This window comes from Microtus oregoni, unplaced genomic scaffold, assembly GCF_018167655.1.
Source record: "Microtus oregoni isolate MIOR12 unplaced genomic scaffold, Mior012 000004F_ref0000308, whole genome shotgun sequence".
Taxonomy (NCBI): Eukaryota; Metazoa; Chordata; class Mammalia; order Rodentia; family Cricetidae; genus Microtus; species Microtus oregoni.
The window spans coordinates 57,673,599-57,699,106 of record NW_024543063.1 but is presented as its reverse complement, the minus strand read 5'-3'; the positions used below and the strand labels follow the sequence as shown (position 1 = coordinate 57,699,106).

Here is a 25,508-nt window from a genome sequence, read left to right as displayed (position 1 = left end):
TCGCTCTCCATCACCTACTTAGCAGTGTTGTCAGGAGCCCAGAGTCCAGCTGGCAGCTTCTGTCAGCATTGTCTGGTTCTTCTGGCTTGGTAACCCAGGACATGCTCTCAGAGTCCCTGGGTTTTAGGTGTGCACTGTGAGAAATAACTTGGCTTCAATTTAATGCCCTGGCTCTGCAGGTAAAAAAAAATCTGGTAGATCACTACCCCAGTGCACACAGGCACACATGTGTGTGTATTCACACATGCAGACTCACCTGTGAGCTCCTTGTGGGATATGTTTGTGCATTTGTGTACACGCAGCTCCATGTAGTGATATTTCCACCTTCACCATCTCTGTGTCAGAACTGTGGAAAGGGAGATGAGAGATGGCTGAAGCAAGATATCAAACAAATATGCTGAGAAGTGATCTCAAATGATCGCTATCAAGTTATAAAACATTTTAATCATGATTTGAATGAGTGACAGTTCAAGTCACATTAGATTATGCACAAAATAAAGAATATTGTGGCTTGAATCAGTCCTGTCAGTAGGGATAGCATTGGAGTCAATTCTGTACATTGTCTTGGCAGTTCTGTCTAAGGCTTCTGCAGTACATGGACTTTCTTCTGCCTTCCCATTCCTAATCTTGCTACCTCCAGGACCCAGGTCTGAGCCATCCATGTGACTAAACTACCCTGGGAGTATACCTCCGAGAATTCTCAGGATCCCCCCTCCTTTCCAGGCCTTCAGAACATTAGACAGGCACTGCAGTTCTCATGTGTATATGTGTGCATGTGTGTACAATCTGGGGACCTCTGGAACCTGGAGGTGAGGGAAGCTGCCCTGACTTTCGCCAGCTATCCATGGGTCACAAGCAAGACCTTAGATGCTACTCACCAGCCGTATGACCTCGGGGAAGTGGCCTGACCTCACTGGGCCTGTCTCCCCAACTGTAAAGAGGAGCTGGTGATTTTTATCAAGCCCGGGACTGCTTCAAAGATTAGAAGGAATGCAGCTGGTAGAGCACTTAGCATAGGAGGCCAGCTCTGAACCACAGGTGGCCTCTGTGCCAGAAACTAAAGAAACTGTGTTTGGAGGTTGACTTCAGAATAAGACTGCTATTCCCACTGGCTGCCATTTCCAATCTCTTCACTGTAGTCTCTCTTTCTCTTGGGTTTTTGTTTTGTGTTTTTGAAACAGGGTCTCTGGTAGTCAAGGCTGACCTTGAATTCCTGATCCTCCTGCTTCCCCCAGTTGGACTGACATTACAGGCCTGCTCTTCCGTACCTATCTGATTTCCCAGAACAACTTGCCAATGAGGAGACCAAGACTGGGCAGTTAAGTCATTTACCAGGGTTGTACGCAGGTCCTCAGCAGCAGAGGTAGTGCTGGATCAGGCTTGGCTGTCATCTGAGCTGCTGCCATCACTGCTCTGCTCTCTGGAATGATACAAGGAGATAGAAATTAAGGGGCTCTCTTTGATATTTACAAAGATATCATCCTGAGCTCAGAAAGTGGGGGGAGAGGGAGGCTGTGTGAGAAAATGCCCTCCAGAGCTTGGTGCTGGAGTCGGGATTGTGAACGACACTTTCCCTGCTGTCCAGTGTGGACCACAATGTATTCTTATCCAAGCAGGTCATATGACTGTTTAGTCGGAGATGTGTTCAAACTTTAGCCCTGAAAGCCCAAGTTAGAATAATAGTCATGACTTTTGAACATTTGCCCCTAATTGCTTCGTTTCTCCATTTTTCTTTTGGGTCACCCCAGACACAGGCTGATACTTGATAGGACAATAATTCACATGTTATGGGAGTGGATCATATGTGGTCAGAAGGACTGGTAGCTTGGAGACTTGGGTTCTGACCTTAGCTATGTCATGGATCTGTTGAGAGAGACGGGGCTAGTGACTTAATCTCTCTCAGCCTCAGTTTCTCCTGTCAGACAGATATAATGAAAACCTAGCCTTCCTGCCTCAGTGATGAGTGTAAAGATTAGTGTGGCAAATGATAGTTCCAACCCTGTTGGTAAAGACACCCCTTGGCCAGCAGGGACGTAAAGAAGGGTTCCCCAATGTTTCCCCATGCTACCTCTTTGTCAGAGAAATTTTGATATGACCCCAGGTGTGTAGTTGTATAAAATAGGTAGACAAATGAAACTCTTAATTCCAATAAGTCATTTTTAAAGTTTAAATCATATAATTTGGCCATCTATTAAAGGTTAAAACAAATTTGCCTATTAATAAGATAGACATGCTTATTTATGTTTATTCATAAAGAATTAGATCTTGGCTGTATATAAGACTGCAAGATGTTTGTTTGCTCTGAAATGCCCATGTGTGTATCACACACTTGTTTGAGCATGGGCCACTTTTCCACATGCGCCTTTCTACATGCCCCCTTCCTTTGCTTTACCAGAAGTTGTGTGTGTGTGTGTGTGTGTATTATGAGGAGTTTTCAGCCCTTTTCTCTTTTTGCCTTCATTTGAGTAGTCTTTGTTGCTTTGTCTTCAGGTTTGTCAGTCTTCTGCATGCCTGTCTGCCTGCCATTAATTTCACCTGGTACAACTTTTATTTCAGCTATTGTTCATTTTCCGTATCTTCCATTTCTTTCTAAATTATACTCACAATTTCCTTTGATGTCTTGAAAATATGTAAAGTGGATGTTTTTACAATACCGTGTGTGAATTCTGTCATTCGTATCACTTCCGCATCTACTTGAGTTAGCTAATGCTGGTCTTGGTTGTGAGCCACATGAGCCACACCTTCCTGCTTGTCTGCAGAGCCAGGGTTTCCCACTGGAAGGCAACACCATGCACCTTCCTCTGCTGAGCCTCTAGATTTTGCTATCCTCTCTGAAAGACTGGTGCCTTTATTCTGTTACTCTTTGGCGGTAGCTAAGTTAGTGTGGGCAGCTGTATTTCTCAGACCTTCCTAGCACTGTCAGGAGGGCCTGGGGAGCCATAGGACTGTCTTAACCTAGTTGCTGTGGCCTCTAGCATCTCCGCTGAAAGCTCCAGTATCCCCAGGAACTCTACTCTGGCATTTTGGAGGTTCGTCTCCTGGCTTGAGGGTGTCCTGGCAAGTGTTCAGCCTCCGAGCCCCTGCAGTTCATTCCCTCTCTGGTGCTCTTCTTTGTGAATTGTGGAGTCTCAGCTGTTCAGCCAGAGACCCCCAGGAACCCCACACAGACGCCAAGAACTCTTTCTCTGCAGTTTCCTCTCGGCTCCAGCTGCCTTGACTTTGGAGTGCTGACCCTGATCTCGGCAGCCCATGAGCCCCTGTGGCGGCCTGACTCCCCCAGCCTGTGCCGTGCTGCCTGGTGCCTGCAGTCCACTGGTGGAGCACACTGCTTTCCTTTGTTCTGCTCACTTCTCCGCCTTAATGCAGGGAGCTCGTGTTTCCCTGTGGGACTCCCTGGGCTCACAAACCTGTAGGTTTTTTGACTATATTCTTCATCAAGAGGCCTTTGCAAGAGCTACAAAGATGGCTCAGCAGCTAAGAGTGGTTTCTTTTCTGGCACTCCAGTTCCAAGGGAACTGACACTCTTCTGGCCTGTGGGGGCAGTAGACATACAAGTGGTGCTCTTACACGCTTGCAGGCAAATACTCATAAAATAAAATAAGTCTTTCCAAATAAAAACAAGATTTATAAAGTCTTAGCGCTAATCAAACCCACAAAATGTCAACAGAGTCGTTCTGCTCTGCTTCTTGGAGAAACTCAGAATGGAGACCCATAGCCAGCACTAACTCTCATTCTGGCTCAGGAGTTACAATCAACTGGTAACTGGATGACTAAATAGTAGCACACCCTTGCAAAGGAATATTATTAAAGGAACAGGCTATGCCCACGACATGCTATAACATGGGCATACCTTGAAAAGACTTGCTAAAGAAAGAACCAGCCACAAACACACAAATGTATCATATAATTTCATTTATATGGACAACCCAAACTAGGCAAATTTATAGAAACAGCATAGTTTAGTGGTGATTTAGGATTGCAGTGGGCATGCAAAGTGATTGGTACAGGGCTACTTTTGTGAAGGGAAAAAAACATTCTACAGTTGGAATGTAGTTATGGTTGTCCAATCTTGTGAATTTGCTAAAATAAATATTGAGCTCCATGGTTTAGGCAAGCAGACTGTGTAGTATATGAAATTAATCTCAATAAGGCTGTTTTCAAGATATTTGTCTGTGGTGTTCTCCATGACAGAAAGAAGGTAATGAAGGCACGGACAGGGGCCTTGGTGAGATAGAACGAAAGCTCAGCTCTCATGCTAAATCCTGTGTGTGTTACGTGTGGTATTAATTCCTATTCTGGAAATGTGGCCTTAAAACGGTTCACACAGTCTATCAAAGCCCAAATATCCCCCAATGTTGTCCTTAAAACTTGTCTTCTTTTTCTTCTATTTATGCTTATTCTTGCCATTTCGATGTGGTTTCCTCTTTCCAGGATTCTTGCCAGTTATGAGCTTGTGTCATAGACTGCCAGAAGGTGTCACACGGCCTCTGATCTGTCCCCTGTGTGGACTCTGTCAACAGGACAGGGTGACTCTGGCTAATACCAGCTGTGGAAGAGTAGGGACATGCCCTCTGCTGGCGTTTCTTCTGATGGTATCTTACATGTGCCTGGACAAGGGTAGTTATTCATTTAAGCCAGGCGTTGTTGGCTAAGGTTTCTGTCCCACCCGGTCCTGCAGCCTTTCAGTCCCAAAGACACACAGAGGTGTATATTAATCATAAACTGATTGGCCTAGTAGCTTAGGCTTCTTATTAACTCTTGTAACTTATATTAGCTCATAATTCTTGTCTGTGTTAGCCACATGGCTTGGTACCTTTTTCGGCAAGGCAGTCACACCTTGCTTCCTCTGTGTCTGGATGAGGACTGCAGAGTGAGCTTTCCTCTTCCCAGAATTCTTCTGTTCCCAAGACCCCACCTCTACTTCCTGCCTGGTGGCTCTGCCTATGCTTCCTGCCTGGCTACTGGCCAATCAGCGTTTTATTAAACAAGTACAAGAAAAAAATCTACAGGGTAAAGCCAATGTCCCGCAGCAAGGCATCGCCTTACTGTAATTGGAGACTGCACTTTAATTTCCCAGCCACGCAGACCCAAATAATCACATAAAATTTATTAATTACAGCACTGTTTGGCCGATGACTCAGGCATATTCCTAGCAAGCGCTTATATCTTAAATTAACCCATTCCTACTAATCTGTGTATTACCACAAGGCTGTGGCTTACCAGTAAGGGTCTGGCATCCTTCTCCTTTGGCAACTACATGGCATCTCCCTGACTCCACCTTCTTTTTCCCTGCATTCAGTTTAGTTTTCCTGCTGTAGGCCAAAGCAGCTTCTTTATTAACCAATGGTAATAAAACATTCACAGCATACAAAGGGGAATCCCACATCACCCTACCTTCAATAAAGGAACTGTGATTGATCTGTGTGTATGGCTGCCATCTCCTCTTGGAGGATGGTCCTCACCTAGCAGTACACTGTAGCTGGGTTGGTCCCCACCAATGGAAAGGGTGGGGCTTTACTGATGGATTGAGATTGTATCTTTTATTTGCTGAGTTCTTGTGGGAATCTTGAATAGTACTCTGTGAGTGCATATAAGTCAGCAGCAGCAGCAAGCACGTGCTGAGTGGTCGTGCTCACTGCTCCCGTTGCAGTGTTCTCAGCTGACTTCAGCCCCCACCCCCACCCCCGTTCCTTTCCCTGGATACTGAATTGAAGTCTATAATGTTTCCAATGGTTTATATCTCAGGTTATTATTGTCCAGTAGCTCAAATAAGTGGGTTTTTTGCTTCGTTTTGATTTTTAGATTATACAGCCCCGATAGGGCAACTCCAGCATCCCCACAGTTTTCCCCTGTAAAGCAGGGCTTGCCCTATGTTGTCCATGTGGACTGAGGACACTGTTCATCAGGTGTGGTTTGTGGTTTTCCTCCAGGATCATCCATGAAGACGGCTTCTCTGGAGAAGATGTAAAGCAGTACAAGCCTGTTGTCTACAGCAACACCATCCAGTCTCTGGCAGCCATTGTCCGGGCCATGGATACTTTGGGCGTGGAGTATGGTGATAAGGAGAGAAAGGTAAGCAAGTCTCTGAGGCCATAGGCACAGGGAAGAAGCCTTTGGCTCTCCCTCCTCCTGACAGTGCCTACTGGGACCGGGAGAGCTTGTCCTCTGGGGGGGTGGGGGCAGTAGTCACCAACCTAAGCCATTTTCCCAATCCCTGGCAAAGTCAAGGGCTTCTCCATTTCTCTCCAGAAAGTCATCAACAAATAAAAGCCCCCCTCAAAAAAATTCCTGATCTGCTCTGTAGATGAGAAAGAGTGAGAGAATGTTTTAAGTTGAATCAGCATGGCCTGATTAAACACCTGCCCCTGAACAATGAACTTGAATAGCAGAATATTTATTGAACAAAGCCCCCTTCGCTAGGTGCCATCTTCCTACTGAGGAGAGCTGTCCTTACCTTGTAGGAGGGAAGCAACCATTGGTTTGACCCTCATTCCTCACACCAAAGGTGTGCTTCTGCCTCTCCTGGGAGCTGTGAGGCCCTCCTTCCTGCAGAGCTGGCATTCTAACTCAAGAACTGTTCCTGAGAAGCCTGTGGAGGGCTCTTGTTTGTAGATGTTTGCATCCACTGCAAGGCTAAACCACAACCCCTGTGGAAAAGCTTAATGAAAGGAAGGAGGGAGGGAAGGAGATGTGAAAACAACCTGAAAATTCTGCCCAAAAGCTGGACTTGGTCCCCACCCACAGACCAAGGGGAGCAACTAGAGACCTCAGCACAGCGGGACCACATTGGACCCTCTGAGTGTCTGGTGACTTCACTGTCTGATACACATTCCCTACCTCACAAATGAAAGCTATCCAGGCCTTCTCGGGGTCTGACAAATTATCTGTGACAGAGAACTTTACATGTAAAATTTAGTATGTTATGCACAAATCCTAATTTCATGGGGCAGAGTCACCTCAGCTAATGTTGACACTTCAGGGCCTAGAGTAATGGGTGGCAGACAGGGTGGCTGCCTAGGGTGGGCAACAGAGTCCTGACAGACCTCCCCCTTTCTCTGTCTGCCCTCCCCAGAGGCAGGCCAGGAAGCTGACAGTGTATTGCACGCTCTTCTCTAGAAGGGGAACAGGGGTGCCTCTGGTTTTTCAGTTGTGTTCCCGACAGCATTCTCCATGCCTTCTGGGTGCAAGAGTGGGCACAAAGGGAACAGTGCTCAGAGAAAGTGATGATCCGCAGGGTAACTGGAACACAGTGACTGGAGATGAATGCAGTCTCGTTCATCTTCACGGCAATAGCAAATGCGGCATGAAAGAGTTGTCGTCTGCTGAGCCCCTGCTCCCTCCAAATACAAGGCTGAGTCCTGTGTTTATTCTACCAGAACATAGTAGGTCATCAAAAATCATCCCTTGAATAGAATTATATTCTTACTTTTCCCATTCTAAGGAAAGGGCAGTACCTGAAATTTTGTAATATAATGGCCAGATATACACTGCTCAGTACCTGTGTGTCCTTGTGTGAAATGCAGCAGAGGTTCAATGCTTGATGATGAAGGTTGAGGAGCCAGTCATCTTAGGAAGATGGGACTTGAGCATGACCTTTCTGTTACCTGTGGTCAATGCTGGGTAGGTTTCAAAGATGGAAGAACCAGATTGAGAACTTCACTCGATGTTTCCCGGTTCCCAGCACTGTCAGAGAAAGAATTCAGAGACAGATGGACAATGAGAGCAACTGGGAGAACAGTTATTGCAGGACAGAGGTACACTCTCAGGGTGTGAATGCAGGCCTCTGAAGAGATCATGCTGTCGAGTGTTGGATTGCTCTGCTTATGGTGAATCTTAATGGAGGGAGAATTGTTCTTGAACTGAGTGGCAGGGTCATGGGCAGAGAATGGGGTGGGATTTCCCAGTCAGGTTTCTCCTGGTTTTGTCCTTATTTGGGGCTTTCCCCAAATAAGTAGGAATAGGCAATTTTATGACGTTAATGATATGGAGAGGCCATCTTAATGGGGCAAAGAACATTTAGTGGTCCTCTTGATCAGCCATGGTATCCCCGGTGGTCTTGAGTGGTCATGTGATATCCTGTTATAGTACAGCTGCCTCTGTTTCTAGTTTGCCTTGAAGTTTTCCTTTTTTCCCCATATCTATCTAGGTGACCTCATTTTCTTGAGATAGTCAAAGGAGTCTCCTTAGGGGAAGGAAAGACTACAGTAATTGATGTCTAGGTAAAGTTTGAAAGGTCCCCATTTGTGGGAGAGGGTCATGGCTGAAGCAGCCAACCAGTATAGGTAAGTCAGATTTGGTAAGCCCTGGAAGGTAGCCAATCCGTGCTGACAGGAAGCAACCATGGATAAACCGTGCTAGAAAGGGATGGGGTGAAGTGAATTTTAGACACTCCCGATGGCAGCCTTAGGATGGCCTCATCAAAGAGAGGCCAAAGTGGGGAACAGATCTGGAGCCTGTGAAAGCAGAGATGTGGGGTCAGGTGAGCAGTCTGAAATGCAGGAGCACGGGGAGGAATAGTGATGAGGAATGGATGGCTTTGGTGATGCATTGACATTGGGCAAAAACAAGGACTGAGAACTTGTGTGACCAGCTTGGAGCCGGATCAGCCTGAGTCAGAGAAATAAAAGGCTCCTCTGGTAGTCGCTTTTAGGACCAAGAGCCTGAACAGGTAGATGGAGGGAGTCAGGCATAGGAGCTCCAGGAGTGGAGGCTTCTGCATCTTATCTTCTAGGATCTGTGTTAAGTAATGTGTCCTGCTATTTAAGAAATACTGTTTGATGTTTAACCCTAACAGTCACCTTGCATTGGTTGCTACTGCTGTCGTTTTACTAGTGGAGAGAGAGCAGCAGAGTGATGCACCCACAGTCCTTCCACTCCAAGTGTGCATGCGGACACAGAGACATACCTGCCTAAGAAAACTACAGTCCACAGCAAAGGCTCATATAAACAGACAGGCTTGGGCCAACCAGGCAAGAGTACTCCTAAACTAGGAATGGTACTCACCTGTAATCCCGGCACTGGGGAAGCCGAAGCAGGTGCATAGTAATCTGAGACTGCCCAGGGCAACGCAGCGAGATCCTGTCCAATCTTCTTAATCAGTAAAAGAATTTGAAAAGGGAATGAAAAAAGCGGCACCTGCTGCAGTTCTCTGGTTTCCTTCCCTGTCTTCCTGGTGTCTGCTTTAGCCCCACACCCCTGAGTTCACCCGCACTCGTGCCTGGTGCTCCAGAGAACGTCTTCTCTGCCCCTAGCCCACAGGCTAACTTTGCCTGTCTCTCCTGTATTTTCCATGGCTCCCCTCCCTCTGCTGCCTTCTACCCTTGCTGTCTACCTGTAAGGGACTCTGTCTCTACCATCTCCCTCTCGCCATATCTTCTCTTTCTCTGTGCCCCTCCATTTCTTTCCCCCTCCCCCCAACTTCATCACCCATTATCCTGGAATAAATTGCCTTCACCTTTCCAGCTGAAATTCCCCAACTCGCTTCCCTCCACCTCGGCCCTCGGTTGGCCTGTGCTCACTGTGAAAGAGAGGACTGACGAGACAGGACAGTGGCCGAGTTTGAAGACTCCTTAACAAGAGAGTGGAGAAGTAGTCTTTGAATGATACATGTTAATAAATTTTTCCACACACATGCATGCGTGTGTGTAAACAGATATGAAATACGTGATTTACATATATAAAATATAAACTAATGGACAGTAGACAGCAGAAGCTGAGGAAGGACAGTGCAGAAGACTCAGAGGTGAGGTCTCCCTCTGCCTCCTGTCCCTGCCCTACCCTCTAACCAGTCCTAGAACCAGAGCTGCTTCCCCAAGCCTGTCATAAACTTCTCTTTCTGTGTGAAGGATCCTTTCAGAGAAATTCTCTGAACTACCTTGTCTGATAGTGTGTGGTCCTGGGACCTTCATTTCAATGGCCAAAGAGCCCAAACAGGTCTTGCAGAGTTCCCCTCTTGTTCACAAGTACGGAAGGCATAGCCTCTGTCCAACCACATTTCTACACAGCCATCTGCTTCACTGAACCTCTACATAAAAAGACACGTTTTCCCCACACCTCTCAGCCCTGAGTGCTTCTGACATTCCTCTGTCACCTAAACTGTGATTAAATCTCTCCTGTTTCCTTGCTCCTCAGCTTAGCCTTTCTCGCCTGTGCAAGAACAAAGAACGCCTTGAATTTGTGAGCCTTAGCTAGTAAGCATGCTATCAGCTTCTTCTTTAAAAAATATTTGTGCACATGCTGAATTCTCTTAATTATAAACTGCTGGAAAGTAGAATACATATCTAACATGCACCTGACTCTAGAAAGTGATGGAGGTTGGATTCAGATGCCACTTCTGCTGTTGGAGGAGGGCCACTTGTTGGTTCCCAGCCGCCAGCTAGCTTAGACCCAAAATAATAACACAGAAACTGTATTAATTAAATTGCTGCTTGGCCCATTAGCTCTAGCTTCTTATTGGCTAACTCTTATATTAATTTAACCCATTTCTATTGATCTGTGTATTGCCACATGACTGTGGCTTGCTGGGTAAAGTTTCCAGCATCTGTCTCCGGGGAGCTCCATGACTTCTCCCTGACTCCACCCTTCTTTCTCCCAGCTTTCAGCCTAGCTTTCCCAGACTACCTAAGCATCACGTGGCAGTGGCTTACCGGCAAAGGGTGTGGGCCAGGCTCAGAGATGAAGGACATTTCTATAGGAGTCCAAACTGAGCAGGACTCCTGCATATTTGAAGAAGTCACATTTGAGTTAAACTACTGGAGTGCTTGCCCTTGATAACTGTGTTGTCCATGTGCTGAGATGCAAGAGACCTCAGCTGCAGTGGCAGCCTCTTCTCCTGAGTAAGTCACTCCTAGATTTCAGTAGGCAAGTTGGGGTGCATTTGGCTTCAAGCAAACATAACCACACGTGCAGTGGCCTAAGCCATGGGGATAGGCACTGTTTGCTGGAAAGGGGTCCCAAGAGTTACCACTCCCAGGGCTACCTTGACAACTGTCCAGCACCAGGATGGTTCTCTGGGTGCTCTTGGTTCAAAGGAAGAGAATATTACACACTTACAAGGAGTCTAGAGGCAGAAAGGAGTGAGGAAACCTTGGGCTTCTCTTTACTCCACAATTGCCACTCCAGCAGGACCTACTAGAGGAAAGAAGTTTTGAAGATAGAGCCAGCAGGTAACCCTGAAGTTAGGAATTAATAAAAACAACAAAGATGTGCTAAGTCTGTATGAGACCTCATTCAAAGGTCAGGAATGATGATGGGTCCTCGGGCTGATGACTTCATTCCTTGCAGATTTCTTCATTCCTTGCCTCTGCTTTCCCACATCAGCTCAGAAGTTAGAATATTGTCCCAAGAGGTATCACAGGTGAAAAACCAGCTGGGTGGCAGGTGAATCTTGGAGCACAAGCCTGTTGGCAGGAGTGTCCAGGCAAGACTTCTTCAGATGAGCAAGTAGGGTCAGATGTCCAAAGCACAGCCCTAATACCCTTGTCCCACCCTTCTCCAGCATGCTAGGCTTGCTAAGCTGGGTGAGTGATCCCTACCCATCACTTTCCCTGAGTGTCTGGGGTCCCATGTCCCATCACTGCCACAGAAGGACCTCGTCTTTGAAGAGGGAATATCCTGGGTACCTCCTTTGGGCTCAGAATGGGCTTTAAATTGATAAGCTTCCAAAAGACCTCACTGTCTTAGAAGACAGTGTGCCCTGTCTAGCCATGACAGAGTTTTGGAATATTGAAAAATTGAGAACATCAAAAACAAGGTCACAGAATGTTGATGTATTTTAAGTACATATGCTTGAGATCTACCACACATGTAATGGAATAGGGTTTTTTTTAAAAAAGATATTTATTTATTATGCATACAATATTCTGTCTGTGTGTATGTCTGCAGGCCAGAAGAGGGCACCAGATCTCATTGTAGATGGTTGTGAGCCACCATGTGGTTGCCAGGAATTGAACTCGGGACCTTTGGAAGAGCAGGCAATGCTCTTAACCTCTGAGCCATCTCTCCAGCCCCCTGGAATAGGGTTATGTTCCCTACAAAATAAGTATAGAATTTACCTACTTATTAACTTACAGGAGCAGCGTTGGCCACATGGTCCTATCATGGGACACAGGCTGAAGCTTGTAGTGAGCATGGTAACAGTTTACCCCGAGAGGTCTTTCTGGGGCTATATCTCATGCCTTATTTGATCCTTGCCCAGTATTGGCCCATGCTCCTTTGTAAATGAGTCGTTTCTTCCCGGACACATAGAGGAGCCTGTTGAACTAGTAAGGAGCATTTTGTGTTGTTGAATTATGTGAATGAAGACATGAATCATAGGTTCATAAAGACAGATAGCATAGGCAGTATCTGTCCCACCTACCTCAGTGTGGAGATCCCACTAAGTGTATGTAAGGGATTTGCAGTGTCTCACCTGGGGTAGAATTATGTGCTCAGTTTTCTGTTACTCTAATAAAGTCCCCAATGAAATTCATTTGCAAGAAAAAAGGTTGATTTTGGCCCACAGATTTGGAGCACCCAGGCCAAGATGGTCTACTAATGGGTGTGCCATGTTAAAGGTGAGTGATACATGGTAAAGAAAACTCACATCATTTACCAGAGATCAAGAGGAACAAAGAGGTCTGGGCGTGGTGGCACACCTCTTTAACTCCAGCACTCAGGAGGCAGAGGCAGGAGGATCTCTGTGAGTTCCAGGACAGCAAGAGCTACATAATGAGGCCCTGTCATAAAAGGGGGCCAGAGGCTGGAGAGATGGCTCAGGGGTTAAGAGCAATCTCTACTCTTTCAGAGAACTCTGGTTTAATTCCTAATGTCCACATTCCTAAGCTCACAACCTTCTGTAACTCCAGTTCCAGGAGAGCCAATGCCTTCTTCTGTCCTCTTCAGGTACCAGGCAACATAGTATACAAACATACATGCAGGTAAACCCATACACATAAATAACTTCTTAAAAGAAAACAAAGAAGGAACTAGGGTCCACTGTCAATTTAAGGGCGTCACTCCAGTAACCTAAGGTCCCCTACACGGCCTTACCTCCTCCCAGTGGTGCCATCCAGGAAAGCATGGACCCTTAGGCAACACCTTCCTGGAAGCTAGAAGCAGTGTCCACTTTGCGTTCAACACCCACAGCCATTATGTGTTCACCTACTCCTTCCTCCTTAGCACCTTCCCTCTGTATCAGCTGGGGAGCCAGCAGTGGTCTGCCATGACTCCCAGAAACCTCTAGTGGTAAGTTAGAAAGCTCTGGTTGCGAGTGATTAAGACACAATCAACCTGGCTTATTTAAATAAAAAGCAGCCCTCTGGAAAACTGGAACGTAGCACGTTGGAAGAGTGCTCTCCCTCATAGTCACAAAGTCCTGGGTTCAATCCTCAGAACCAGAAATAGAAAACAGGAATGGCAGTCAGCTGGCCGATGGTTAAGCAGTCCAGCAGCAGAACTGTAGGTGAGGCCACCAGTCAGGAAACTGGCTGCAGCAGCTGTCCTGAGCCCGAGCACAAGGGCCATCTCTCCCCTGAATACTACACAAGACCTGGGATCTCTGCCATCTTATTGGCCCAATTAGTGCCAAGGCCTGGCACTGAATCAACTACTGGGACCAAGGGATAAGACTCTGATTGGCTGAGGGTTCCTAGGATAAGAGTGGATTTCCCATAGGAAAATCAGGGAGTCACAATAAAAGAGAAGTGGATGCTGAGGAGGCCATCTTAAGCCACAGTGAGTCTTTCCCTTGACTTGGGCCCTGACAGCTGTGCCTCTGTGTCTCCTGGAGAGGAGTCATGTGGTAATGGAAGGCCAGCCAGGCTCCATCTAGTGTGTACATGATAACCAAGCTGGCCTGGAGCCAGTATTTCTATTCCCGTAGTGGACAGCCAGGGCCCTCCAGGATTCCAACTGACAGACAACATGGACGCTCAGTTCACCTGCCACTCTGCTGGCCTCACTTTCCTTCTCACTCAGGCTGTTGAAGGGGCATGGTAAGGTTGGAGATAAAGGGGGAAGATAGGCAGTTGTCAAGAGATTGGGATCTTTCCCAACCTGTCTGAGACAGCTGGGACTGCAACGGTGAGCCTCATTGTAGTTCTGCTAGGAGAGGTGCGGTCATCCAGCAAGGCTAGAGCCAGGCTCCCAAACTAGACAGGCTGGGAGTTCTGTCCCTGCCACGTGCTGCCTTCGTACTTCAGGCTCACTAGCTGGGCTTCTCACTGAAAACCAGAACTGATCATAGCAGCTACTCACGGGATTGCCCTGCTAACATGAATTACCACCAGGTGAATTGGAAATCTAAGAGCTCTGTAAAGGTGGGTTTCCTACTGACCTGCCTCACCACATGTATAGTGGCCAGCCAGGTCCAAAAGCCCAAGTGTCATAGTTGCTCAAAACCAGACAGAAGGACAGTATCCAAGGGCTGTTGAGCTACCACGGGGAAAGAAATCGTACCATCTCTTCAGGGAAGCCAGAAAGAATGCTTGCCTCTTTCTTCACTTTACAAGGAGGAGCATAGGAGCCTTCTTCTGAATCAGGCCCAGCGAAGCCTGGGAGAGAAGCCCAAAGACATGGACACAAGAAGGGAAGGAAAGACTCAGAAAGGAGGAGAATAGCAAACAAGGCTGTATGACTGCAATGTGGGGAACACTGGGTTAGCGTCACCCTGTCAGGTATCTCAGCCTGGAAGGTCCTGGCCTGAAGCAAGCACTCCTGAAATGGCAGCTGCTTTGTTTCTAGAAATACCATTCCCCACCCCTCCAACTGAAAATATCTCCCTCTCTCCTGACAGCATCAACTCATTCATTAATCCACTCATTCACTCATTAATTTTAGACATATTTACTATGTCCTGCTATACACCAACAGGATTTTAAGCACTGAACACAATGGTGAACCAAGATCAAACAGGCCTCTGGGCCCCAAACTCAGCTGGTAAGCAGAAGCACACACACACACACCAGAGTTTTAGGGAGATGAATGGGGCCTTGCCTGATCTGCAGAGGACAAGCTATCTAATAAAAAGGAGGAAAAGCTATAGTAAAAGACATGAGAGGGGAGAGGAGGGAGGAGAAAAGAGTCAGGGAGGTGGAATAGCATATGCAAAGGCTATAAAAACAGGGGATCCTGACCCGGTATGAAAGTCTAAAAGAAGCCCAGTGTCCATGGCACCCAAGAGTCAAGAAGGCAAGAACAGAGGGTAAGGCAGCAGGAGGAGGTGGAGCAGCCATGGAAGAAGAGCCCCTAGGCATGCAGACGTATGGCTTTGTTTCTGGCGCAGCCACTGCAGGTTGTAAGCAACCTCAGTTCGCTCTGGAGGATTACCACGGCTGGGGAAGAGTTCACAGAGCAGCTGAACAGTGACAACATGAAAGGGCTATGAGACCCCTACATCCTGGGGTGGAGAGGAGCTCTGTCAGGCCAGAGACCTTGTTCTGGGTCTGCCTGTAGCTTGCCTGTCACAGTACCCCTCCTGGTTTCCCATGGTGTAGCCTGGCAAAGGATGCTAACCCCTGCAGATGTCTGTCACGGAGCAAGTAGAGACCCTATTGGCAGAGCTCTGACCTCCCTGCATCTCAGAAGAAACCACTGCCAACTTATGCAACCAAAATGTCACTACCTTCTTTCTTCAGTGCCAGCTTGACTCAACCCCACCCCTTCCTAGCCTCAATTCCCTCATCTGTAAGTCAGGGATAGATTATGTACTCGTGATAAATAATCAAAGCCAGTTCTTGTCCAGAAAATGCTACAGTAACACACTCTACCACTGGTGCCCATAGACCCTTTCTGGCACATGTGCTAGCAAACCCAACTCCTCTTCTTCCTCCTTTCTTCTGCAGCCTAGAAGAAGCCACGGCTTCCTGAGGACATGTGGACTAGGATCCTTTGCACAGACAAACTCCCTTCCCCCAAGATCTCTGGCCTGAGGTCCCCAGGGCAGAGTCCTGAAATAGCTCAGTGCTCAGTTCTCTGGGACCCTGTTGTTTCTCCTGCCTTCTGTCTTCCTTCATGCTGTACTTCCCATCATAGCCCCCACTTGCTACCCAGAGCCCAGACCAGCTGGTTCCCCTGATGACAGCTGACCAAAGAATAGAAAGATGTTTCCCCTGGCACAGGGTGTCTGTCGAGGAGCAGTAGGCTGCAGGTCAAAGCTCAGGCTCTGTTTTCAGTTCTCCTTTTCACCGAGATCACCTAAGACCGTCGGAAAGCACAGACACATACATTACAATTCATAACAGTAACAAAATTACAGTTATGAAGTAGCAATGAAAATAATTTTGTGGTTGGGGGTCACTTTAACATGAGGAACTGCATTAAAGGGTCACAACATTAGGAAGGTTGAGAGCTTCCCCATGGAACCAAGTCCAGGCATTCCACTCTGCATCGAGAACGTGGTACTGAGGTCACAGAATAGCGTTTCTTCTTGTGGAGAACTACAGCGCACAACCTTTGCAGTCAGACAGGACCAAGGGTGCAAGGGGCTCACGTGACCCCAGGCAGTTTCTTCATCTGTAAGATGTAAATATCAGTGTTTCTCAGGCAGGATATCGGCTCATCTGCCATAACAAAGATGCCCAAAATCACAGCAACATATGCAAAGTAGCCTCTTTCTTATTTGCAGGGAGAAGCCTCCTTTATGCTACTCTGTCACACACAGGGTTTCTACCCTCATTGTGATCTGAAGCAACTCTAACTACACCTGCTAACCCGCAGCCATGAGGCAGGAGGGTTAACATGGGAGTCCATAGTCTGCCATAGGGCGCTCCGCTGGTAAATAGTCTAACACAGGCAGCATGGCTCAGCATTAGTGAGGATGTGTGCCCGGGTCATATATCCTCCCCAGGAAGAGGCCTTTACGCTGTATGACTCATATGCTAAGTCGAGGAGTAGACTCCAGAGTGTAGCCAGCCCCAGGTATCTAAGTTAAGGGTAGACCCAGTGACAAGCAATGTTTAGAGACTGACTTGGTATGTAGTAGAGTCGCAGTTCTGGCTGGATATGGTCTCATCATGTCAATTTGCTTCAAACTTTAATCTAAGTCCCAGGATTCTCTCCTGGTCCAGATGTCAGATTGAGGACCAGCCTTTCCTTGCAGGGCAAGGACCTTGCTTTGGCTAGCTTGTACCTCAGTGGCTTCACCAGAGGGCTGGTCCTTAGCCACTCGACCTCAGAGACTCAGCATTCCTCCCACCTGCTCAGAGGAGGTTCAGCAGCTACCTAACTCTTCCTTTGATAGGGTGTCCCCCACTGTCTGTGGCAATCCCAATAATAGCACGTTGCTGTGGGTCTGTGGTCCTTTGCTGAGTCAGGCTTCCTCCATCATGAGTGCATCTCACCTCTCAGGGATCCAGTCGCGACAGAGACTGCATCTGTTTGTGGAAATTACAGCTTACATTCCCCATGTTAAGCACCCAAAATTCCATAACAAGGAGGCCTGTTGACTTACGGCACCATGTCCCACACTTTCTTGTGTTCTGAGTAACCCTCATAACCAGGTCCCTTCTTTCATACAAGGGAACACAGGAGGCACAGTGTAAAGAGATTCACTCAAATTAGTAATGTCAGTTGACAGCAGAGCTGGGATGAAAACCAGGTGCCTGGATCTGGCCCAGAGAGTTCCTGCATGTGAGCCTCTCCCCAACTGTAACGGGGAGCAAGAGTCACACTCCCACACTACCATGCCTCCTGCTCCATGGTCTTGGTATCCAAGCATCCTTCCAGGACCTTGGCAACTGCTTATCTTGCTGTTTCCTTTATGCCATGGCATAAAACCATAGTGGGACTGATCAGCCTGTGGTTAAGAAGCCCAGGTTCAGCCACAGTCTCTCCTGCCATCATCCTTCAGTGTAGCTGCACTTGGTTTGCCTCCAAGAATAGCAGAAAGGAGCAGTCCTGGACAGGCTGTGCCATGTAGTAATTCACTCAGCCCTCTCTTTTGCCCCCATGAGAGCACTGTGTTTTTTGACAGGACCATGAGTGGTATGTCAGCTCTGTTAGTATCCTCATTTGTAGATGACAGACAGTCTGTAGTTCAGAAATGCTGGTCAAAGGGCATTCTAATAGTCAGTGATCAAACCGAGGCACCATGCTCATTATTAGTGAGGAAGTGAGTCCAGGTCATCCATACCCCACCAAAGACCCACAGTCTTAGACCAGGGGCTGGACTGTGCCCCTCACATCCAAGAATCATTAAATACTGAAAAATGAGGAAAAGGCCAGTGCCATAGCAACTCAAATGTCAACAGTGCCCTGGTCATAGCTAGCTACTGACAGGTAAGGCCAAGATGCCTGTAGAGCAACAGAGCTCCCCCACCCCATCTCCATACCTAGGAGACTGCCCAAGTGTCTCCATCTTGGCCATGCAAGAACCAAGAAGCTTGTCCTTGGGTCCACAGCCTTACATCCAGAAACTTCCAAGTTATCTTGGAGGAAGAGGGCTAATCCCAGCCTCTGGTACCTGCTTTCTTGAGGATAAGTATGTGTTAGGGAGTGGAGAAGGAATTGGAAAACCATCCTTATCTCTCAAACCTCGGGCCCTGGTGGTGAGGGCAGCCTGAATAGAAGGTAGTACCCTCTTTGTGCAATTTCTTTCTTCTTTCTTTTTAAAGACAGAGTTTCATAGTGTACCCTCAGATGACGTCAAATTTAACAATGCTTCTGCCTCAGCCTCCTGAGTGCTGTAGTTAACTGGCATGCAGCACCATGCAGGCCTAAGAGCACAGGTTGCCTAGGACCCCAAAATAATCAGAAGACAAGGCCCTGAGCTCTTGGTCTGGTATAGTCCATCCTGGCCCGAGGTACTCTACCCTTGAATTCAGTGGACAAGAGGAAGAACACTGACCCTTCACAGAAAAGCAGAGCCCTGCTCTGTCCCCATTGCCTGATCAACTACAGACATTTCCCTTGCCCTGCAGCCTCTTGGTTTTTTTTATCTGTTAAAACTCAAGAACCAGAGCTAAGGTTTCCCCCTCCACCCACCCCACTGCAGTGACAGAAATCCTGAAAAGCTGTCAGTTCTCCCAGAAGAACTCAGTAACTAAGTTTAGGTGGTAGCTAAGCACATAGCCCTTCCTTTGTGTCCAAAGGGGAAAGAAAGCACAAGCTCCAAATGCAGGGCACAGCGAACTGAAGACGACGTTCTCCCAGCAGAAGAGCCAGTCTTCCCGACAGTGAGACTAGCCAGGAGGGGAACCCCTCTGAGCAGCTAATGTGGTGGCACTGTGGCACCAGAAAAGGGCTGATAGGAGATGGCATCCACCCAGTGGGAGCACTCTGAATGCATCCACCCAGTGGGAGCACTCTGTGAATGCTGTCAGGAAGTTGAAAATCAGCTCTTCCTCCGAGGATTTGACCCCTTAGTCTATGTCATGTCATAAATCAACAATAGATTAAAAGAATGTAGCCATCTTGCTAAGTGCTAAAGCATAGGAGCCTGAGACTTGAAGAGGACAGAACTTGGTTGGACAAGAGGCTTCTGAGGAAAGAGGCTGAGGGGAAGGTTTGCATTGGAAACGAGACTGTCTTGTGCTGTGGTCAGAGTGTTCCAGGTAACAGCTCTGTGGTCATGTCTGGTCTGGGTGCTGGCTCCTCAGTTTCTTCCCCTGTGAGAAGATGTCTCCCAGGCAGGACTGGCTTCTCAGGTAGGAAGCTCTGTCCACATTTGCCAGTAGCTTACAAAGGTAGATGTTTGTAAATTTCTTTTACAAAAGATCCAGCGTCTCTGTTGGCTCTCAATACCTGCTTAGAGTATGCCGAAGAATATGCTCAGGATGTGTCTCCTACCCTTCTACACATAAGCCACCACACAAGTTGGGGCTACTAAGTCAGGCAACTGAACTCGAGTGCTACAGTCACTGTCTGTGTCAAGAGCAGCCATGTCTTGGGGATACAGGCAGAGAAGAAGGGCCGTCCAAGCTGTCAGTTGCAGTCTGATCAGCCACACAGCTCCCTGAGTGACTGATAGCTAGAGATGGTTTTCAAGAACTCTGCTTGGTTAGTGAGATGGCTGAACATACGGAAAAGGCGGAGAGTGCCAAGACCAGGAGCCCTTTGGGCAAGTGGGTGAGGGCACTGTCACAAACAGTTTGCACATAGTTTATTGATTAGCCCACACCTCCAGTGCCAAGCACGTGAACAAGTATTCCATGGCACCATGCGGGCATGTGAAGCTCACCAAGCAGAGATGAGATGGTCCTATCAGATATCTCTGCTCTAGTCAGGCTCCCAGACAGCATCTGCACCCAAGCCCCTACTCTCCAACTTCCACGGCCTCACCAGGCCCCAGCTCAGAATCTGGAATCCATTCCATACAACAGCCAAAATGAACTCCCAAGTTGTATGTAGCCAGTATCCTGCCCCTCACAGATGCTTCTGAGACCTAGCCCTTGGCCTTGTGGCTTTTGTCTGAGCTGTCTCCTCTTAACCTTCCAGTCTCAGATCCTGGCTCTGCAGTCATCTCCTTTGGAAGTTTTTCCTGACTCCCTGACACTCGGCATCTGGGAGCTATTTCCTTCAGGGCCTTATAGCATTGTGTGTGTGTCTGTCTGTCTGTCTGTCTATCCACCCGTATCTGAGTGGTGTGTCTGTGTCTATGTCTGTATGATGTGTACATATGCATCATGTTAGAGAAAGACCCATGGTTGTGTCCTTGGTTGGGTGTAAGGAACAGAGACAAGTTCATAAGGCTGACTAGCATTAGTAAGCGATTGCTCTGAGAGTGTGCACCTCTCCAATCCATTCTCCACAACTGAAAGGCTTCTCCTGCCCCATCCTCTCAAACTGCAGGTCTAGCTGTGCCTAGGCGCCCCAGCCTCCCGGAGCTACCACAGAGAACTGAGTTCCCTATAGGCTTGTATTGTCATTTATTATTCTCAACCCCAGTCCTCCCAAACTTGGGCCATAGAGGAGATGGAGTAGAAAGCCAGGATTACAGAAGATTTTACTTTGTTAGCATAGCCCCATGGGAAGCCCTCGGAGGACTGGGTTCCTTTTTTCCTAGATCTAGGCTCTGGTTTTGGCATTGAAGTAAATTCTCTCACTTTCTACCATGATGGTCCAGTGTGAAAGTGTGGATAATAGTGGGGGACACTGTTCCATGGTGCAGTAGCCAGCTCCTTTGTAGAGAGTGGCTCTGCTGTCCCTTCAGCTCCACTCAATCTTCTGTTGGACTCCTGCCACAGGCCAGCAGATAGGGAAGGGTACAGACTTATGTCTGAGCCAGGATACATTCATTCCTTTGGTCAAAACTCGGTCTCATAGTCACACTTTGAGAGGAGGCTGAGAAGTGCCTACTGTTCCTTGAGGAAGAAAAGACACCATGCTCTTATCTACACACCAGATACCTCTGGTGTGTTTTTTAACCAGATTGCTGCCAACTCATGGAAAAACTGCTGCCAGTGTAGTTAAAGGCCTGGTCTCTTGGCCCTTTTGTCTGTTGCCAGTTAGTACTTGGACCTGGCTAACTCAGAGAGCTTCCCACTGTTTTGACAGAACAGCCCCAGCTCCAAAAAATGCTGACATGGGATGAATATGCCATGTGGGGTGGCTCTGGAGCTTTCTTCCTCGTTCTGTGTGCCAGGCAGAGATCTGGGGATATCTGCCAGGTGATGCTAGCAGATCCCTGGCCTGGCATATAGACTTTGGTGAAGTACAAGTTTCAGTGGTAGAAGGTCAGCCTTTTACTTCAACTTTTCAATTGTATATATTTTAATGTTTATTGAAAATAAATGACCAAAATATCAAATATATAATTTCACATATACTTCATAGAAAACTAGTTTCTAGGCTATACAGATATGGGTAAATAAAATTGGCACTTCAGTGGCAAGTTGGGGACATTGTATGGGATAAAAAAGGCTCAAGTGCAAGACTACCTTGTTTGATGTGTGGTCCCAGTGTGCTACCTGTATGACCTCTCTGCTCCCTTTCTGTAGCTTGTCCTCACAACACAAGCCAAGAGCATGGCAGTTGTTATGTCAAATGATTGACAATAGAACCTGGCACAGAGTATGTGTTTGGTGTACATTAGATACTTAGATTGTTAGGGAACACCATATTGTATCATTGAATTGTACCAACAACCCTGTGATAGGTGTTATCACTACCAATTTATCAATGAGCAAAGCTACTTGAGGAGCAGAGCCACATTCTAACTGCAAGAGTGCCTTCTCTGGCTCTGGCATTAACTTAGGAGGCCGCTCTTGGAGTGCCTCGTCTGTCTCTGAGCCTCACACTTCCCATGTTGCTGGGATAGTTTTGCTAGGTCATATGACAGAGTATGACAATTGTATAAAATTCCAAAAGCACTTTCCAGAATGGCTCCACCAGAAACGTGTGAGGCTCCATTCTGAGACACTCCCACTGACATTTGAATTGCTATTCTTTTTCATCTTTTTCTATTCCCTGATGACTCAGAAAATTTAACACCTTTTAATATGCCTTTTGGTCATTCTACTGTAAGATGCTTTAACTTCTTATTCTCACCATTTATTAGAGTCTTATTCATGAATTACAAGGGGACTTTTAAAGTTTTACTAATTACTGGGGTGGTAGTGCCACGCACTGACATGTGGAGGTCAGAGACAGCTCAGGAGTCGGTTCTCTCCTTCCTCCATGTGGGTCTCAGGGATCAAACTCACGTCATCAGTTACCAGCTGAGTGATCTTGCCTGCCATTGGGATTTTTATGTCCTGCACACAAGTTCTTTGCCAAGTCTGTATAGACCATAGCTTGCTTGTAGGAAAGGAAATGTTTTTGGCTGCATTAATTGGCGAATGGTGAATTGTAAGCTCTCAAGCTCTCCGCCTAGCCCTCACCCTACTTTTGAATGCTGGGGGAATATCTGCAGGTAAAGGAGACGCATAGACAGCCCAACTCCCAGCTCCCAGGACATCCACCTCTGTCCTCGCAGCCTTATTTTTATGAAGTGTGGAATGGAGATAGTAAGTCACCCTCCTCTTTGGGCTGTGGTGAAGATGCAATGAGATGGTGATGGTGACACTCGTGAGGACCCAGCACCTAGCTGGCTATGTCAGAGCTGAGATGTGGCTGTTGACACTCTGGCTAAGGCTGTCAGTGCCCCAGGCTGCACATCCCGGGCTTCCTCTGTCTCCCTCAGTATATATATAGGAAGCACCAGATCCCTTCCATTATGTAAGTGAAACCTTGGCTGCCTCTTCTACCCCTTCAGTAGTCTTTCTTCTCCCAATGCTCTGGAACTGCTCCTGTGACCAGCGTATCCCCCTGCCTCCTCTTCCCATTGTCTACCTGATGTGTGCTACTACAGTTACCAAAGGCTGCCTTTCTACACTGGGAACCCTGGGCTTCTGGGTGGGTTTTGGGGAAGACCACTTTGCAAGGGCAAAGCTTCGCTATCAATGGTCTCACCCCTGGTTATAAATAACAGGCTCTATTCTTAGCCAACCAGTAGCTCCTGCTGCCCTGCCTCCTAGAGCTTCCACTGGGCCTCTGGCTGTCCTTACTGAAGACAGGCTACTCCTTTGCCTTTGGCAGGGCCCAGTCCTTTGATACGTGATCAGAAAACTCAACTATAAAGCCAATTACTGATTTCCTGAGCTTTACAAGAAGACATGAAAGTTTGATTAAGTTTAAATTCCTCATTGGCTAATTGCCAGCCAAGGCCAAATGGGCTGTGGGAGATTTTTGTTCCTGATTCTGGTATTTTGTTTTGTGGCAGTGTTCCCGGGATGGGGGAAGGCTGTGTTATGGTCTTTGTGCCCTCCTTACTTGCTGAAAGGCTCTTCCTCTGTTGTGATGCATGAGATGTAAATCCCCCAAAGACTCGTTGCCAGGGTGACAGTCTCCGGAATTGAGCTCAGCTAAACAAAGTCCTTCAGATTTGAAGGGAACAGTGTTTATTTCCCATGCAGAGGCAAGCTCTAGCAGCCCGCAGCCTTGTTGCATCCAAGGACGCCTGCCTGCGTGAACAGGGGTACAAAGGCAGCTCCCTGGTCTCCTCTGTGTATCTACAGCAGTGTGGCTGGACTCTGGCTGCTTCCCACCCTACACAAAAGGACAGTCAGATGCTGAGGCCACAGAGCATGGCTTCTGAGAGGGCCTATGACCAGATGGTTACCTCGCCCAAGAACCTGCAGTGCTGGCCCTCAGCCAGTGACCGGCTGCTAGGTGCCAGCACTAAGGCCTGAGATAGGTGGTGTTGTGGAGCCTCTTTGTCACCTAGCTATTTCAGCCTCTTCTGGGAAATAGAACTGGCCTGTGATCAGAGCAGACCGGGACTCCAGGACAGCGTCTGAGTTGGCTCTGGGGTGCCATTTCTTCACCTAGGAATAAAATGAGATGACCCCGGGTTCTCAGAATCTGTTGTCATTCTAGACCTCTTGAAAGGTGTGCATCATCTAAGAGTCTCAACTGCCCCCCATGCCTAGAATTCCCCACATAGCGATAGAGCCCTTTCTATTTCCTAGGCTTTTAGGGTTCTGTAGCCCTGGCTGAAGTCCTGGTGCCCCTGGAGGAAGAAACATCTGCTTACAGAGATTAACCCTCAGCTAATGGGCACTAAGGACAAAGCCCAAGGTGGGTCAGATAAACCTCACCTGCCTCCAAACCCCATTGTATCCCAAGTGTGTGACCTCTTCCCAAAGGTGACAGAGCACCGACATCCGTCCATATCCCCTCATCCACACGGTAACCTCATGAGCCAAAATATTCAGTACAGTCAAGGAAGCCATGACCCAGATTGGCCAACCTCCTTGGCCAGCACCACACAGCTGGTGCATACATTCTAGACTTGGCCTTGGATTCCAGAATCTAAACCCTATCCTGTTTTGCTGGCACACAGCCTCCAGCTGCATGGATGTCCTTCTTGGGCACAGCACACCTGCTTGATTGGATTGGCTTTGTTTGTGTATGTGTTTGTTTTTAGAAGGTGAGAATTTTTGTGAGGCCTGAATTTGGGTGGGTTTTTTTTTTCTTTTTTTCTTTTTTTTTAATGAAACTGTACAGCTTCCTAGTAGAGTTGTAATTAGGAAATGCTGTGTTAGTCAGCAAGGCAGAATTAAAAAATAACCAGGCAGTGCTGGATGGAGTGCTCTCCCCCTCCTTCAAAATTCCAGTTTTGCCACACTCGGGGAGAGGGAGTTGTGAAGGGAGGAAAGATGTGTGCAGCTGAGCAGGGCCAGGGAGGGTGAGCTCCTGCGCCATAGAGAATCCAAAACAACAACTACAGTTGTGTAGGACACTTTCTCTATCTGTGTAAAGGAGGGGGAGGGAGGAGGGGAGGCCAGGCTTTCGTCAGGGAGGGCTAAGTAACCAGCAGAGAACTCTAACACCACCACCACCACCCCACTACTCCCCACCCCTCCCCCGCTGGCATGGCAGTAGCAGTGGTGACCACAAAGGCAGTAGCAGGGCCCACATGCTGAGCATGTATATGCCAGGCTGTGTGCCAGATACCCTGTTTCTGGTTTTATCCCAGCCAACAGGCTCCATCTAAGAGCAATATGCTTATCTTAATGTGAATCCCAGAAGTAATATTTGTGCTGCTCTGA

At 47.6% G+C, this 25,508-nt stretch overlaps 1 protein-coding gene across 3 annotated transcripts in view; it reads left to right on the top strand.

The window, feature by feature from the left end:
* The window catches only part of Gnao1 (G protein subunit alpha o1), a 147,097-nt gene that overhangs the window by 76,874 nt on the left and 44,715 nt on the right, over window positions 1–25,508 (top strand). For all 3 annotated transcript variants that reach the window (XM_041649544.1, XM_041649546.1, XM_041649543.1), the window contains exon 3: window positions 5,931–6,072. In XM_041649544.1, coding sequence (XP_041505478.1) covers window positions 5,931–6,072 — 142 coding nt within the window. The remainder of the gene's footprint in view (window positions 1–5,930; window positions 6,073–25,508) is intronic.